The sequence below is a fragment of the Lynx canadensis genome, chromosome A1, assembly GCF_007474595.2.
Source record: "Lynx canadensis isolate LIC74 chromosome A1, mLynCan4.pri.v2, whole genome shotgun sequence".
Lineage (NCBI taxonomy): Eukaryota > Metazoa > Chordata > Mammalia > Carnivora > Felidae > Lynx > Lynx canadensis.
Genome location: NC_044303.2, coordinates 89,571,801 through 89,588,346, shown reverse-complemented (window position 1 = coordinate 89,588,346; position 16,546 = coordinate 89,571,801). Strand labels below are relative to the sequence as shown.

The 16,546-nt window shown below is 42.0% G+C and overlaps 1 protein-coding gene across 1 annotated transcript; it reads left to right on the top strand.

Moving 5' to 3' along the window:
* The first annotated feature begins 15,089 nt into the window (after positions 1-15,089).
* On the top strand, positions 15,090-16,304 carry LOC115501603 (immunity-related GTPase family M protein 1-like). The gene has a single exon (XM_030296748.1). The coding sequence runs from the start codon at positions 15,111-15,113 to the stop codon at positions 16,302-16,304; it is 1,194 nt and encodes a 397-aa protein (XP_030152608.1). The 5' UTR covers positions 15,090-15,110.
* The last annotated feature ends 242 nt before the right edge of the window (positions 16,305-16,546 follow it).

Sequence of the window (16,546 nt, the reverse complement as noted above, 5' to 3'; positions counted from 1 at the left end):
ACTAGAACCAATGGCTGTCACCTTCCAAACATTCTCAATGGAAGGAAGAAGTGGGTCAGAGCATAGAAGGGTTTATGGAAAACTGTACTTCAGGTGACCAGAAGTGTGGGGAGAAGTTATCCTATCACGGTGACATTATTTATCAAAGAGATGTTCTGAGGGCACAACCTGCACCTGGTAGACCTATAAAATGAAAATAGTTTTAAAGTTTGTTATTTGTTTACTTTGCTTGCATTTAATTTATGCAGAATTTACTCCCCATCCATAAGCTTTGTTTCTTCAGTTTATTCTGGGATATCTTTCTCTTCTGTGCAATCTCTTCTGCTTTAGGAACAATCTTTTCTTGGGACACCTGCACAGCTCAGTTGGTTAAGCCTCCAACTCTTGGTTTTGGCTCAGGTCATGATCTTATGGTTTGTGAGTTCAAGCCTTGAATCAGGCTCTGAAGCACAGAGCTTCCTTGGGATTTTCTTCCTCCCTCTCTCTCTCTTGTAGTCTCTATCTCTCTCAAAATAAATAAACTTTATTCTTTTAAATTTTATTTTTGGGGAAAGCACCAGCAAGTGAGGGGCAGATAGAGGGGGAGAGAGGATCTAAAGTGGGTTCTGTATTAACAGGCTGACAGCAGTGAGCTCAATGCAGGGCTCAAACCCATGAACCACAAGATCATGACCTAAGCCGATGTCAGATGCTCAATCAACTGAGCCACCCAGGTGCTCCAATAAATAAACTTTTTAAAAGTAGGAACAATCTGATCTTTATTTCAGTAAGTATCATCTCAATGTGGCAGGGAGAACTCATGTATGGGTAATCTGACCATGAGGCCTATAAGTTCTATGCCTCATCCTGTGGCTTTGTTCATTGGATGTGCTCAATGCCCAGAGGTTGTACTTCTAAAACATCAAGTTCAGCATTACTCTCTGCATTTGTAAACATGTAGAGTAAAAATTCATCACTCTTTATGGGCCACTGACCCTGTGTCCAGATGCTCTGTTTGGCCTGTGCACACTTACCAACTCCACCACTGTAGTAACAGAATGGCACAATTGCTTCTGCAAAGTTACATCCTTCAGACACTTGGTGGCTTTTAGACATGCATATACTTGATGGCCTGGGAAGTTTCATCTGTGTTCTTTAAGTGAAAATGAAGATTTGAACCTCTTGATGTGCAAGATTTTGTAAGGATATCTGGGTAAGTAACTAGTGAACTATTTTCAGAGATCACCTCAGACCACTTACAAGGCATTTTAAACTTGATTTTTACCTTCAGGAAGATTTTTCCCTCCAATTCTCACATTTTATACTTCCAAGAGGTTTTCTTTTTCTCTGAATTTTCCTTATTTACAGCCTCCTACTTTTGTGCATACAATTTTCAACCAGCTACTATTTACTGAGTGGCTGCTATGTGCCAGGCATTGATTTAGGTGCGGGGATAGTGAAGTCATTTTTATCTCTTTGACACTAATTAGAAGTTTGTTCGCCTCCTGCTCCCTCACTTGCCTCTGTTACCTCTAAGCTACAGCAGTGTTGCACCATCACTGTTAGGGGCTTTAATCAAAGGCTGTGATCCTTGACTCATGAACCATGAGATCATGACCTGAGCCAAAGTCGGACACTTAACTGACTGAGCCACCCAGGTGCCCCTCTTCACTTTCTTACATTAATGTCTTAGAGTTTTCAGTACATATGTCTTTCACCTTCTTGGTTAAATTTATTCCTAAGTATTTTGTTCTTTTTAAAAAAAAATACAACCAAATATCTTTTGATACTGTAACAGATGTCTGATATTTTTATTAAAGTATAGTTAACATATATTGTTATTTTAGTTTCAGGTGTAGAATATAACAAATCTATTAATTACTCATTACTCATTACCAAAAATGTACTCCTAATCCTTTTTATTTATTTTACCAATCACCCCTCCCACCCACCTCCCCTATGGCAACCACCAATTTTTTCTCTGTTTTTCAGGGTCTCTTTCTTTCTCCTTCCTTCTTTCTTCTTTCTTTCTTTCTTTCTTTCTTTCTTTCTTTCTTTCTTTCTTTCTTTTTCTTTCTTTCTTTTTCTTTCCTGGGTCTTGTTTCTTAAAATACACATGCATGAAATCATATGGTATTTGTCTTATTCTGCCTGACTTATTCCACCTAGCATTTTACTTTCTAGGATTATTCGTGTGTTACAAATGGTAAGCTCTCATTCGTTTTTATGGCTAATAGTATATATACTGCTGAGATATATATATATATATCTCACCATCTGTATCCATTCACCTATGGGTGGCATTTTTTTAATGCTTTTGTAATTGAGATTATTTTTGTAATTTGTCTTTCAGCTCGTCAATTTTTAGTGTATACTCGTTTTGTATCTTGAAACTTTACTAAATTTGTTCATTAGTTCTAACAATTTTTGGTGGAATTGTTCAGTGTACTTCTTCCTTTCTAGTGTGGATTATTTTTATATCTGTTCTTGCCTGACTGCTTTGGCTAGAACTTCCAGTACTATTTTGGATAGAATTGGTGTGACAGACATCCTTGTCTTGTTTCTGATCTTAGATGAAAAGATTTCTGCTTTTCACTGTTGAGTATGATGTTAGCTATGGCCCTGTCCTATATGGCTTTTATTTTGTTGAGTTACCTTCCTTGTATACACTATTTGCTGAGCATTTTATTTATAAAAATGTATTTAATTTTGTCAAATGCTTTTTTTTGTTGCTTCAACTGAGTTGACCATATGATTTTTATCCTTTATCCTATTTATGTGGTGTATTCTATAAATTGATTTGCTCATGTGACATTATGCTTGTATCCTAGGGATAAATACCACTTGATCCTGATGTATGATCCTTTTGATATGCTGTTGAATTTTGTTTGCTAGCATTTTGTCGGGAAAAAATTGCATCTATTCTCATTAATGATATTGTCTTGGGGAGATAGAATGTAGTGGAGTAGGCAGACACTAGGCTACTCTTGTACACAACTAGATAACTAATAAATCATCCTAAATACCACAGAAATCAACCTGAAGACATACAGAACAAGCTCCAGAGCTAAAGGGACAGAAGAGGCCACATTGAAGAAGGTAGGAAGAAGGGAGTTGTACGTGGTTTAAGGGAGAAAGGGATCATGGGCGATATGGAGAAGGGTGAGAGAGAACAAGAGCAGCACATAGAGGAATGCGCTAGGAGAACATTTTCCCAAAGTCATTGACTTGGAAAACAAGAGAGGTTAAATATCCTGAGTTCTTGCAACAAGTTGGGCTCAGCATCTGGAGTTTTAAAGGTCAGCAGGCTTGATCGTCCTGCTTCTGGAAAGAAGGCGGGGAAACAACTCAGGGCAGACAGCTTGGAAAACAGGGATGTGAAGAATACCTGTGGCACACAGGGAAGGGATCTTTTGGTCTTCTTGGGGCATGTCTCTGAGAGGACATTAGGACAGAATCCTCCCCTGGAACAATCCAGCTTCCTTGTGCCATTTCCTTCTCCCACACCTCAACATACACACAGCTCCTACTGCTGGAAGCAGCACAAAGCCAATATTGGCAGCCTAACTTGTTTACACCACGACCCACCCCCTGCCCTCTGGTAGGAGTGGTCTTCTTAGTCAACTAGCCTCTGTCCCAGTGCAAGAGTCCCATCTCCCTGAAGTCCAGTACAAACCCCTGACCACATCATGTGCCAGACCAAAGAGTTTTGAGTATAAGGGAGACATCAAAAGTGGCAAATACAGGAAAGGGACAGAGAAACAATGAGAAAACAAGTTACAAAATGGCACTAAATACGTATACATATCAATAATTACTTTGAATGTAAATGGACTAAATGGTCTAATCAAAAGACATAGGGTATCAGGATGGATTTAAAAAAAACATGTATATGCTGCCTACAAGAGACTCATTTTAGACTTAAAGACACTAATTGAAAGTGAAAGGATAGATGGGGAAACACAAATCAAAACCATGATGAGATACCACCTCACACCACCCAGAATGGCTAAAACCAACAACAGAAGAAACAAGAGCTGATGAATATGTGAGAAAGGGGAACCCTCCAAACTGTTGATGGGAATGCAAAATGGTGCAGCCACTCTGGAGAACAGCATGGAGTTTCCTCAAAAAGTTAAAAATAGAACTATCCTACGATCGGCCTACTAGGTATTTAACCAAAACGTATAAAAATATTGATTCGAAGGGATACATGCACACCATTGTTTATAGTGGCACTATCTATAATGTCTTATTGTAGATAATGCTGCTATAAACATGGGGAGAACAAACTGATAGTTACCAGAAGGCAGATGCATCGGGTGGATGGGGATTGAGGAGTGCACTTCTTATGAGAACTGAGTGTTGGGTGTAAGTGTTGAATCACTACATTGTAAATAAAATACCTGAAACTACTTTACACTGTATGTTAGCTAACTGGAATTTAAATAAAAAAACTTAAAAAACAAAACAAAACAAAACAAAAAATAATGCACAGGAGACATGTGGATGTGTGCACCTAGCACCAGTCTGCAAAACTGAAAAAAAGAGGTCAGTCATTAACAAAGCGTGGATAAATCAGTTGAGATACACAGCATTGAAAGGAGTGAGACTGAGCTACAAAAAGAAGAATTAATCTTTTAGTGTAGTGCTGACATTAAATACTAATAACCAGGAAATTACCCCTTAAGTAAAGCTTCAAGAAAACTAAACAATGTATTGTTTAGGCATGCTATGTAAGTGATAACACGGCAAATAAAAGAAAGTAATAATAAACATATACTTCATGAAATTGTTACTTGGGGGCTGTGGACAGAACTGGAGTGAATAGGAGCAGAGAGGGAGGTGTAAGTTGTTACAGATGTTCTATTACTTTGGATGATTGTTCAGTGTGTAGGTGGTCATTGTATTACACAAGAAAGTAAAAGATTTTAAATAGATAAATATCTCAGTTCTTTTCATATTGTTGCTGTGTATATTTTTTAGTGTGTAATTAGTCACAAATCACTCTGCCCTGACATATTTTGGGGACATCAGAAAAAATATCCTCTGTCTGATATAGAGAGACAATCAATGCAATGATGGGAGAAAGACTGAGAAACCATTCAGGGAGGAAAAGGGGGACAAGAGAGACTGAATTTCCAGGTAGAAACAGCTGCAAGGCTAAGATGCAAGCTCACACATGAACTTGACAACTAGCCCTGGATACAGATGAACACACACAGACAGCCAATTACAGCCCTCAGTAGTAAGGTAAGAAACACCTCTGAGACTCAGGTATCCTGGCAGTGATAGGGCTCTTTGTAGCAAGTGACAGAAAACTTACATTTGGGGGCTCCCCAGGGCTTGGCTGCTCCCCAACAGTGTGTGAAACTCACTCTGGGGCTGCTGCCCTGTTTGGTTGGCTCTGCAGTGTCTACAGTACCCAGTGGGCTGGGGTCTGATGCTCCCTTATACACACCTCAGGGTCCAGAATCAAACTTGCTGCTCCTAAGTCAATGTTAGGACATCAGGAAGTATGCTTATGAGGGTAATGTTACATTCCCCCTGTTCAGAAAAGGGAAAGCATTTATAGTAATAAATGGCTTAGGAAATACCCTCTCTTCTGGTCTCACTCGGGCAAGGAGAAGTACTTGCCCGTCTGTGTAATATACAATGTCCAGACTCCAGTAGAATGGAAATCTCCCCTGCCTTGGCTCAGTAAGATACCTGCAGTAGAGACAGGAAAACAGTTAGCCTTTCTTATTTCTTCCTCCCACTGCCCCCATTACATGGAGGAGTGTGGTGTAGGAGAACTGCAAGGGTAGAAAAGGATTCATGAAGTTAGGACATTTGCAATCCAGCTGAGGGCCTGGTGTGATCAATGTCTCTCAGATAGGAGGGTCTGCGGATGGCCCAAGCTAATGGGATCTCAGGGCAGACATAGTGCAGACTTTACAGGCCTCCTACCTCCTTCATGGTGTTGGACACAGGAGGGAAGCTACACCTCATTCTCCTCAGATCATCCTACCCAGGAAGACTATGAGCAGCCCTCATTCTTGGTCACATTTTTTGCAGCAGGCTCACTAAAATGATCCTTGCTTTCTCTCTCATCAATGTGTCAGCTGTCTTTGGGGCGCCTGGGTGGCGCAGTCGGTTAAGCGTCCGACTTCAGCCAGGTCACGATCTCGCGGTCCGGGAGTTTGAGCCCCGCGTCGGGCTCTGGGCTGATGGCTCAGAGCCTGGAGCCTGTTTCCGATTCTGTGTCTCCCTCTCTCTCTGCCCCTCGCCCGTTCATGCTCTGTCTCTCTCTGTCCCAAAAATAAATAAACGTTGAAAAAAAAAATGTGTCAGCTGTCTTTTTCCAACACAGGGGAAGAATCAAGAATGAAAATGCCAAATTCACAATCTTTTAGTCAAAGACGGATTTCATTACTTGTTATGGATATTTGCAATCTTGGTGGAAACTTTGTAAAACAGACCCTCCCTATCACCCTATCACAGTCACACAACCCCTTCCCTGAGGCCTCTCTCTGGCACACAAACACCCTGGGGAGCTTTCCCTGCTGCTCCCACATGAGAATGAGGACATGACAATTACTAGGAAGTTAAATAGCTGTCCAGCAGTGAACAGTGTTGGGACTCAGGCCCTCGCTTGATTGGGACAGGTGCATTGACACCAGATGATGTCACAGCTAGTGCATGTAACATCTGTACTTCAATCTCTAGGGGTCAAAGCAAGTAAGCCACTGAGCTGGGCATGTTGGGCAACCCCAAAGAGCAACTTTGCAGGCAGTGTCTCCACCCATCTGAGTGGCCAGCCTCACAGGGGCTGAATGTGAACTTCTCCTTATTTGTGCACTGTCATTAGAGGAAAAATCCTAGGTAGGAGGCAGCAACGTCTGTCTCAGAGACCCTCCCCCTTCCTTAGGCCTCTGTACTGAAGGTGCTCAAATAATCCTGCATAAGCCTCAGGAAGATACTGCAGTGTCCGAACCCTCCAGAATGGAGAGAGTGGAGCTTTTTTGCCCCTGTTTTGAGAACTGGAGTTATTTCCAGGAATAGAAGCTGAAAATAGCCTTCCCTCAGTTCCCTCAAGCTGTGGCTGGGGCCCTGCTATCACCTTTACCTAGAAATCACACAGCACTAGCGAAGAAAACCCTGAAGTTTCACACTTCCCAACTCCTTTTCTGTCCTTTTCTTTAGTCTTTTCCTAGGACACCCCAACCCAACATAACTCCCTTCTTTTCTTCTGGAGTAAGTTGGGCCTAGAATGAGTTTTGGAACTGTCTCTGCCTGAGAACTGGACCCTTTCCCAAGGAGGGGTAACATGCCAGGAGGACCACTGACAGCTGCCTGATCACAGTCACCCTCTGCATACTGAAGCAGGTAAGTGAGAGGGCTCCTACAAACCAACCTAGCTAATAAATAACCCTGCTAGTGTAAAGACATGAAAGATGGAACCTGACACAAGGGCAGGAGAGCTTGTGGACTGGCTTATCCATTTCAGTGAATATTCACAGCAGGGCCCCTCTCTGACATTCTTCAGGGACAAAATATAACAACCAAATGCTTGGTCTGCTCCAAACCCATGCAGCCCTCCAGCATAGAGGCAATGTGCCTATCACCTCCATATTCATGGCATTGGGAGTCTTCTGATGGGAATCGGGTTTGGAAAAGGAGAGCATGTTTTGCCATTCATATTCATATCAAAGAGATTTGATATTCATATCTCTTAGAGTCTAAGCAGGATGTAAAATAATGGCAATTTCTGGAGTAGCCTGGAATTCGGAGAGTTAATCTAGAACACTGACTGGACCTTCTGTGGAATAGGGACTTGGGGTGGGGTTCCAGGGACAAAGGGTCTAACAGACCTTAGACAATGTATAAAAATGCACATGTGTATCTACATTGGAGAAACTGTCCCCATTGGTAGGCACCAAATCCATTCTTTACAGAAGTTAGTGAGGGGGTCTTTTCAAAACTATTTCCCTAGACTGGTTCTTTTTGAGTTTCATGCCCACTGATGATGCAGACATTTATTATACTTTCCTAGAAAAAATCAATATGTTGATTTTTCTTCACCCTTTTCCTTTTAAGCTAAAATGGGGAAACTGTGGGGCTGGACCACGTTGGTTACAAGTTCAAAAATCTCCTTAGTGCCTCAGATTTTTAGTCTGGTCCAAGGTTGATCCCTGTTTCATAGCTCAAGGTAATTGGGCATGGCATCAACTATATAGGATTCTGCATAGGAAATGCACTAATGAGTGTTTTTCTTTCTGCTTCTTAGATCCTGAAATCTATTTGGTGCATTACAAGGGTTCAAAAAACCTACCTATACCTATATAACACAGTATATTAATTTTTTTTTTCAACATTTATTTATTTTTGCGACAGAGAGAGACAGAGCATGAACGGGGGAGGGGCAGAGAGAGAGGGAGATACAGAATTGGAAACAGGCTCCAGGCTCCGAGCCATCAGCCCAGAGCCTGACGCGGGGCTCGAACTCCCGGACTGCGAGATCGTGACCTGGCTGAAGTCGGACGCTTAACCGACTGCGCCACCCAGGCGCCCCTAACACAGTATATTAAAATGAGGGTAGGCAAACTGTTGGTAAACTCTTTCCTCAGGTGTATGCATGTAGATGTATATGTGTTGAGTTTTTACGTAGTTCCTATGTGAAATGTATTTCTTACTGCTGGTCTCATTCAGAAGAATTTGAAAGATCTGCTCACAAGGTCCAGTTCTCCATCCAAGCACAACTCCCTCTCTAGTTGAATATCCTCTTCAGGCTCTCTCAATAAAGGCCTGTTTCTTTTCTCAGAGGTCCTTACTATGGATATGATCGGTAAGAAGTGAGTGTGGAGGGTCACTTGCATCCCAGGCTGATCTCTGATGGCCTTTCCTCAACTTCTGGATCAGTGCTCTGAGCCTCAATGTCCTGCAGGTTCACACACACAAACACTTTTACACTGACCACTCCTGGAAGACCCAGCAACCTCTCATAGAGTTACCCTGTCCTGCCCTGGCCTGGCAGTGACATGAACACAGTACTGCTTTAAGTACCCTGAAAGCATCCAATGTACAGGGGCTGTCTAGCACCAGGTGCAGGACAGGGACAAGATGAGCAGGTAGTAGGGGACAGATACCTGTGGCTGGTGCAGTGGAGCCTCAATATCCTCCCCCCAGCAAGTCAACACAGGTGCTCAGGTGAGCAGACATGTGCAAAGTCCATGGTTGGGTCAGACACGGTCACAGAAATGGTCTGGAAAAGTGTAGGTTTGTGCTCACCTCCTATACCCACTGTGGAGCAGGGGTTCATACACTGCTCTGGGCCCTACTTACTTTCCAAAGGGGTGTGGAGGATCTGGCTTCATCATTTCAGATGACACATTTAGGAAAGAACATCATCTGTCAACCACTAAATGAGGGGTATACAATGGCATATTGTGCTTCATTCATTTGAAAGAAATTGTCCCAGACTTGCTGGGCACTAAGGGCACAAATCAGAGTTTAGGGAATTATTTACTGTAAGACCCACATGTGTATTTTTTATTTTTTAAAGTTTATTTTTGAGAGAGAGAGAGAGAGAGCACAAGCAGGGAAGTGGCAGAGAAAAAGGGAGATACAGAATCCAAAGCAGCCTTCAGGCTCTGAGCTGCCAGCACAGAGCCCAATGAGGGGTTCAAACTAACAAACTGTGAGATCATGACCTGAGCTGAAGTAGAGTCAGATGCTTAACTGACTGAGCCACCCAAGCACCCTGCCCCCGCAAGTGTATTTTAATGATGCCTGCCATCTATCAAAGGATAAAACAATACTTTCTGGGACTTTAAACTTTTGGAAACAGGGTTGTTTGTTTGTTTGTTTGTTTTACAATTGATCTAATAGAGAAATCAGAGAGGTCAAGGTGAGATGGGTACATATGGACGTTGTGATGGGATTCAGACAAATCAGGAAAAGGATTCAAGGGCTCTATCTAGCCCAGTTCCTGTGTTCTAGCTGACCTGGGCCCTATAGGACTGCTGATAAGGACATATGGACTTCCTCATCCCATAGTAGGGGCAAACTTATAGGCAATTAAAATACATAGTGTGCTCATGGGCAAAGGAAACCCCTTTGCACAAAAAAGTCAGTGAGCCTGGAACTCACCCAGGAGATTTTCTCTCTCAAGCCAGAATGGTAGTTGAGACCTCCAGGAACCTCTACATCCCCCATAAACAAGAACCAAGACTATTTTAGAGAATAGTCAAGAGAGGTCTTAAAGAAGGCTTTGAGTACAAGGGCAAGGGAGGGCTACTCTTAGGTATTCTTATTGCAGAATGTTCTTTCAGTCTGACCCAGAGCAGAACTCCATCTTTCTAGCTTCTAGGCAGCTTTGCCCATGTGTGCTCTGCCTCACCACCAAGTTATTCATTCTGTCTCAGTCCATCTCTACTACCCGCAGAAGACATCATCCTTACTGATCTATTGTACCTCAAGTTTGTCACAGGGACCCTTGGTGGAGGACACTGAATATTTTGTGGGCCCAGGCCCCAGGCCCTAGGGGACTCTTGTCCCCAAGCAGATAGGATGGTGATCACATCATAATCCATCAGCTTCCCTCCCTCTGAAGTCCCAGCATCACCTGATCATTTCGTGAGACATCTCTATCTCCTGATGAGGGTCAATTTCCCTGCAACATTTTCTGAGAAGTGGGGACACTCTGGGATTTTTCCTCACATTTTCAAATCAGTGGGTCTTCTTTAATGTGTAGTGAGGATAGGAGGTGAGAGAGGACTGTGATTTCCAATCTCTTCCCAAATTAGGAAGGATGCATCCAGGGAAAAATAAATGGCAGTTGATAGCAATAAGAGAAACCCACATCCCCAGGAGAAGCATCTCAGCATCCAGCAATCTTTCAGGTCCTGGGGTTGGAGACTCAGCACTAACTAGGAATGTCCTCCCTTCCTGTCCAGCAGGAATAGAGAATCATGCTATGGGTTTAAATCTTGGATCCTCAATCATTGCTGTGCAATTTGAGGTTTGTTTCTCATCTGTGAGACACCATTTCTTCATTTGTAACCAGGAATACTAATATTTCTTGTCTAATAGAGCTTGGAGAAGATTAATCAAGAGAAGGCATGCAGAAGACCCAGCCCAGAAAGACTCACAGATCAGAATCTTCATACACTGTTGTAAGAGTTGGAGGGAGTAAGAAGAACCAGAGAAAACTCTTCCTCAGAGATCCTAATAAGACCAGAGAGGATTCGCCAAGAGGTTGCTGCAGGGCCTGTCCAGAGCTTCACCTGGATCTTAGCATGCAACCCTCAAAGGAGTCCTCTGAGGTGGGTAGCATGGCTTCCCTTCTGGAAAAGACAGTATACTGGGGCTTGGTTTTCAACGTGAAAGCATTCATATTACCCTGGACCCAGCTTGTCTGCAAACTCAGGTCTCTTGGCAGTTTCCTCATTGGGAAAGTGTGTCCAGGCCTTATGGAGGATGAAAGCCCAAGAATTCTGGAGGGCAGTGTTGCAAGTTGGACTCACCTGTGTAGAGGAAAGCCAGTGTGGAGAGTAAGAAGCTGCACCTCAGGACCTGCAGTCACATGAAATTTGTCCTACAGACAGGACTGCACTCCTTCTGAGGCAGAAACCTAAGTACTTGGGTGTGAGGACTGATCTCCAGCAGACTCAGGAGACCCCATAGATGAGTCTGGAAGGGAAGCCTTCATGGAATAGAAGGCCCCTAGGGCTCACAGGGAAACTCCTCAGCCAAACAGGCAGCTTTGATTTAAAAATGTTTTAAAATTTGCATCTATACACATAGAGATAGTATATATCTTAAGAGAAATCACCACAGCAATCAGTCATAACTTGTAGATTGGGAAAGCCCACCAGCCAGCACTGTGTGTAGCCCCCAGGAGGAGAGGCCACTAGATAATCCCAACCATTCTTTTTCCCAGTCCTGCCTTATAAAATGCTTGCAATCTTACCACAGGCCTCAGCTTACAAGAGAAAGTACATGGCAAAACATAAATACTTATAATAGTAATAACAACAGTGACAAATATAAACAATCATGTAAAACATAAGTGCTGACTTAAAAAACCAGGAGGACATTATTTGGAAGGTTCTTTAACTTAGATGTTGAAGTGGATGAGGGACAAGGATTCCTCAGGTATGCAGTTAGTGGTGAAAGACATGGAAAATGGGAAAAGACAATGCACTTTTCAGTGTTGTTAAAAAATAATTAAATTGTTCTTGACTCTGAAGACATATGCATTCAGGATATGTGGATCCTCAGGATTGAAGAGTATGGAGAGTTTGCACAAGCTTCCTTCTTCCCTGCATATATCCCTAGTGGGCCATCATGTTGTCCCAGTCTGGGAGAAGGTGTACCTGTACCTACCTGCCTCCTGACTGAGCAAACCTCATGCTGCTCTGTGGCTCAAGAGCACTCATGTGTATAACCTCTTTTGGTGATGACTACTGGCACCACAGCTGCAGAGCATTCCTCAATGGTCTCCTATGAGTCCCTAAAATGTGCACATCTCCTGAATAAGCACCTCTGCTGCTTTTCTTTTCAATAGCTTTATTGGGATATAAATTACACATTCTACATTTTCTCCCCTTTAAAGTTTTCTGTAGCTTTTAATATAGTCACAAAGTTGTACAGCCATCATAATCAAATTTAAAACATTTCATTATCCAAAAGATATCCTGTACCTCTTGACTGCCACCTCTCTTTTCCCTCATACTGTTTGCCCTACAGATCTAGGAAATCCCCAATATATTTTCTGTGTCTATGGATTAGCTTATTCCGGACATTTCATATGAATAGAATCATACAATACATGATCCAATGGACTGTCTCCTTTCCCTGATTATAGAGTTTTGAGGTTCATCCATGTTGTAGCAGATATCAGCATTGTATTTCTTTTTCCTGACCAATACTGTTCTCTTGAATGGATAGATCACTTTTGTTTATCCATTGGTCAGCTGGTGGATAATCGTGTTAATTCCACCTGAGGGGTATTATAAATAATGCTGCCATGAACATTTGCATGAAGGATTTTTTTTTATTTTTTAAATTATTTTTAATGTTTATTTATTTTTGAGAGAGAGAGAGAGAGAGAGAGAGAGAGAGAGAAAGCACAGCCAGGAGAGGGACAGAGAGAGAGACACACACAGGACCTGAAGCAGGATGCAGGCTCTGATCTGTCAGCCCAGAACCTGATGCAGGGCTAGATCTCATGAACCAGGAGATCATGACCTGAGCTGAAGTTGGACACTTAACCAACTGAGCCACCCAGGTGCCCTTGCAAGCAGGTTTTAAATAGATGTATGTTGTCACTGCTCTTGGGTATACACTTGGCAATGGAATTGTTAGATAATTTGGTAACTCTATTTAAATTTTATTATCAGTTTTATTGAAAAGCAAATGACATACAACACTGTTGAGTTTAAGGCATACAACATGATGAGTTGATTTACATATATTGTGAAATGATTATCACAATAGGTTCACTTAACATTTATCATCTCACTTAAATACAATAAAAAAATCAAAGAAATAGAGGGGTGCCTGGGTGGCTCAGTTGGTTGGGCATCCTACTCTTGACTTCTTTTTTTTTTTTTTTTTTTCTTTATTAAAATACATTCTTTTTTTTTTATGAAATTTATTGACAAATTGGTTTCCATTATTTTTTTTTCTTTATTAAAATACATTCTTTTTTTTATGAAATTTATTGACAAATTGGTTTCCATTATTTTTTTTTTTTTTTTTTTTTTTTTTATGAAATTTCTACTCTTGACTTCAACTCAGGTCATGATCTCATGGTTCATGAGACTGAGACCTGCATGGAGGTCTGTGCTGACCACATGGAGACTGCTTGGGATTCTCTCTCTCCCTCTCTCTCTACACCCCTGCCCCCACTACTCCCTCTCCTTCTCTCAAGATAAATAATCATTTTTAAGAGAGAAAAATTCTCCTTATCATGGAAACTCTTAGGATTCATTCATTAACAACTTTCCTATAAATCATATAGAAGTGTTATCTAGTCATCAGGTTGTACACTACATTCCTTTTATCTTATAACTGAAATCTTGTAGCTTTTGATCACTTCTTCCAACTGCCCCTCTTCTCACCCTCTGCCTCTGTCTCTCCACAAGTCTATTCTCTTTTCCATGAATTTATTTTTAGATTTCACACACGAGTTCGAACATACAGTATTTGTGTCACTGTCTGATTTATTTTACTCAGCATGATGCTTTCAAGGTCCATCCATGTTGCCACAAACCGTAGAATTTCTCCACTTTCTTTTTTTTTTTTTTTTTTTAGAATTTTCATTCTCCTTTATTTTTTTTTTATATATGAAATTTATTGACAAATTGGTTTCCATACAACACCCAGTGCTCATCCCAAAAGGTGCCCTCCTCAATACCCATCACCCACCCTCCCCTCCCTCCCACCCCCCATCAACCCTCAGTTTGTTCTCAGTTTTTTAACAGTCTCTTATGCTTCGGCTCTCTCCCACTCTAACTTCTTTTTTTTTTTTTTTCCTTCCCCTCCACCATGGGTTCCTGTTAAGTTTCTCAGGATCCACATAAGAGTGAAACCATATGGTATCTGTCTTTCTCTGTATGGCTTATTTCACTTAGCATCACACTCTCCAGTTCCATCCACGTTGCTACAAAAGGCCATATTTCATTTTTTCTCATTGCCACGTAGTATTCCATTGTGTATATAAACCACAATTTCTTTATCCATTCATCAGTTGATGGACATTTAGGCTCTTTCCATAATTTGGCTATTGTTGAGAGTGCTGCTATGAACATTGGGGTACAAGTGCCCCTATGCATCAGTACTCCTGTATCCCTTGAATTTCTCCACTTTCTATGGTTGACAAATATGTTTAAATTTTTGACAAACTAAAAAAAAAAAAAAATAAATAAATAAATAAATAAATAAATAAATTTTTGACAAACTATAAAACATTTTCCAGAGACTTGTTATTTCTAATCTAAATGCCTTTGTAGTGAATTGGGTGTGGATCTGACATCCTCAGTTTGGGGTACCAAAACTGATGATTCTTCTGGTGTGTTCTGTACCTGGCCCTCCTAACTCCCATGTTCTTCCTATTTCTGCAGGTCACTCCACTTCTTAGTGACATGACACAGCCCACCCCATCCCTTCATACCCCATTATGTACATCCTTCACCTCTGCTGTGCAATACAATATGGGCTGGAGCTTCTTACCTAAGGAGACTGCCTTAAACATAGAAAAGGCTCTGAGAGAAGGGAAGTTGCTGGAGGTGGTCTCTGTGGTCAGGGGAACCCTGGAGAGAGCATCCAGATCCCCAGTGAACATTGCTGTAACTGGAGACTCCGGCAATGGTATGTCTTCCTTCATCAATGCACTATGGGGAATTGGGCATGAGGATGAAGCATCAGCCCCCACTGGGGTGGTGAGGACCACCCAGATTCCCATTTGCTACTCTTCTTCCCTCTTTCCCAATGTGGTGCTGTGGGATCTGCCTGGCACAGGGGCTGCCACCCAAAGCCTGGAGAACTATATGGAGGAGATGCAGTTTAGCCAGTATGACTTCTTCATCATTATTGCATCTGAACAGTTCAGCATGAATCTCGTGAAACTTGCTAAAACCATTCAGGGCATGGGAAAGAGGTTCTACATCGTCTGGACCAAGCTGGACAGGGACCTCAGCACAACTACCCTCTCAGAGGAACGACTCCTGCAGAATATCCGAGAGAATATCCAGGAAACTCTCCAGAAGGAGAGAGTGCATGAACCCATCACATTCCTGGTCTCCAGCTTTGACCCCTTATCGCATGATTTCCCAGAGCTTAGGAGCATCTTGCACAAAGACGTCTCTGACATCAGGTACCATGGTCCTCTAGAGAATCTGTCCCACACTTATAAGAAGGTCATTAATGACAAAGTGACCGTTTTGCAGGAGAAAATAGCCTCCAAGTCTTTCCAGGACTCCCTTGGCATCTGGAATGCAGATGATCTGGAGGAGTGTCTGAATGCCTACCACTTGCTCTTTGGTGTGGATGATGTATCTCTCCAGCAGATGGCTCAGTGCATGGGGAAACCCACGGAGGAATACAGGGCCATTATGAAATCTAGGGATCTGCAGACTGTCCTCAGAGGGGACTGGGAATTATCTTGCATGAACTGTAATACAGCCTCTTACTTATATTCAATTTTGAGATACGTCCCACTGTTAGGTAATGCTATTATCAACTGCCTGAGAAAGTGGATACACAGACTTCTCCTTGAGATAGTTGCTGAGGATACCAGGGCCATACTGAAGAAAATCCTGACAGACTCCATCATCTGAAGAGGTGACTTCTCATCAGCTCCTTCTAGAGGAAAGTCAGGACATCTGGGGTCCTCTCCTCATACTGTACCCTTTCTGAATTCTCAATTGAGCTCAACACTTCCACTTTCATTGGTACGAAGTTCCTTGAAGTAAATGAACTGACTTGCTCATTTTGAACCCATGTCAGGAAACCCCAATATGTGTTCTACTTCTTGTATTTATTAAATTAGTTTGTATCTGAAGGTGGAAGAAAATATATG

Coding starts and splice junctions, on each gene's coding strand:
- LOC115501603 (XM_030296748.1), top strand. CDS start 15,111: ATGACACAGCCCACCCCATCCCTTCATACCCCATTATGTACATCCTTC.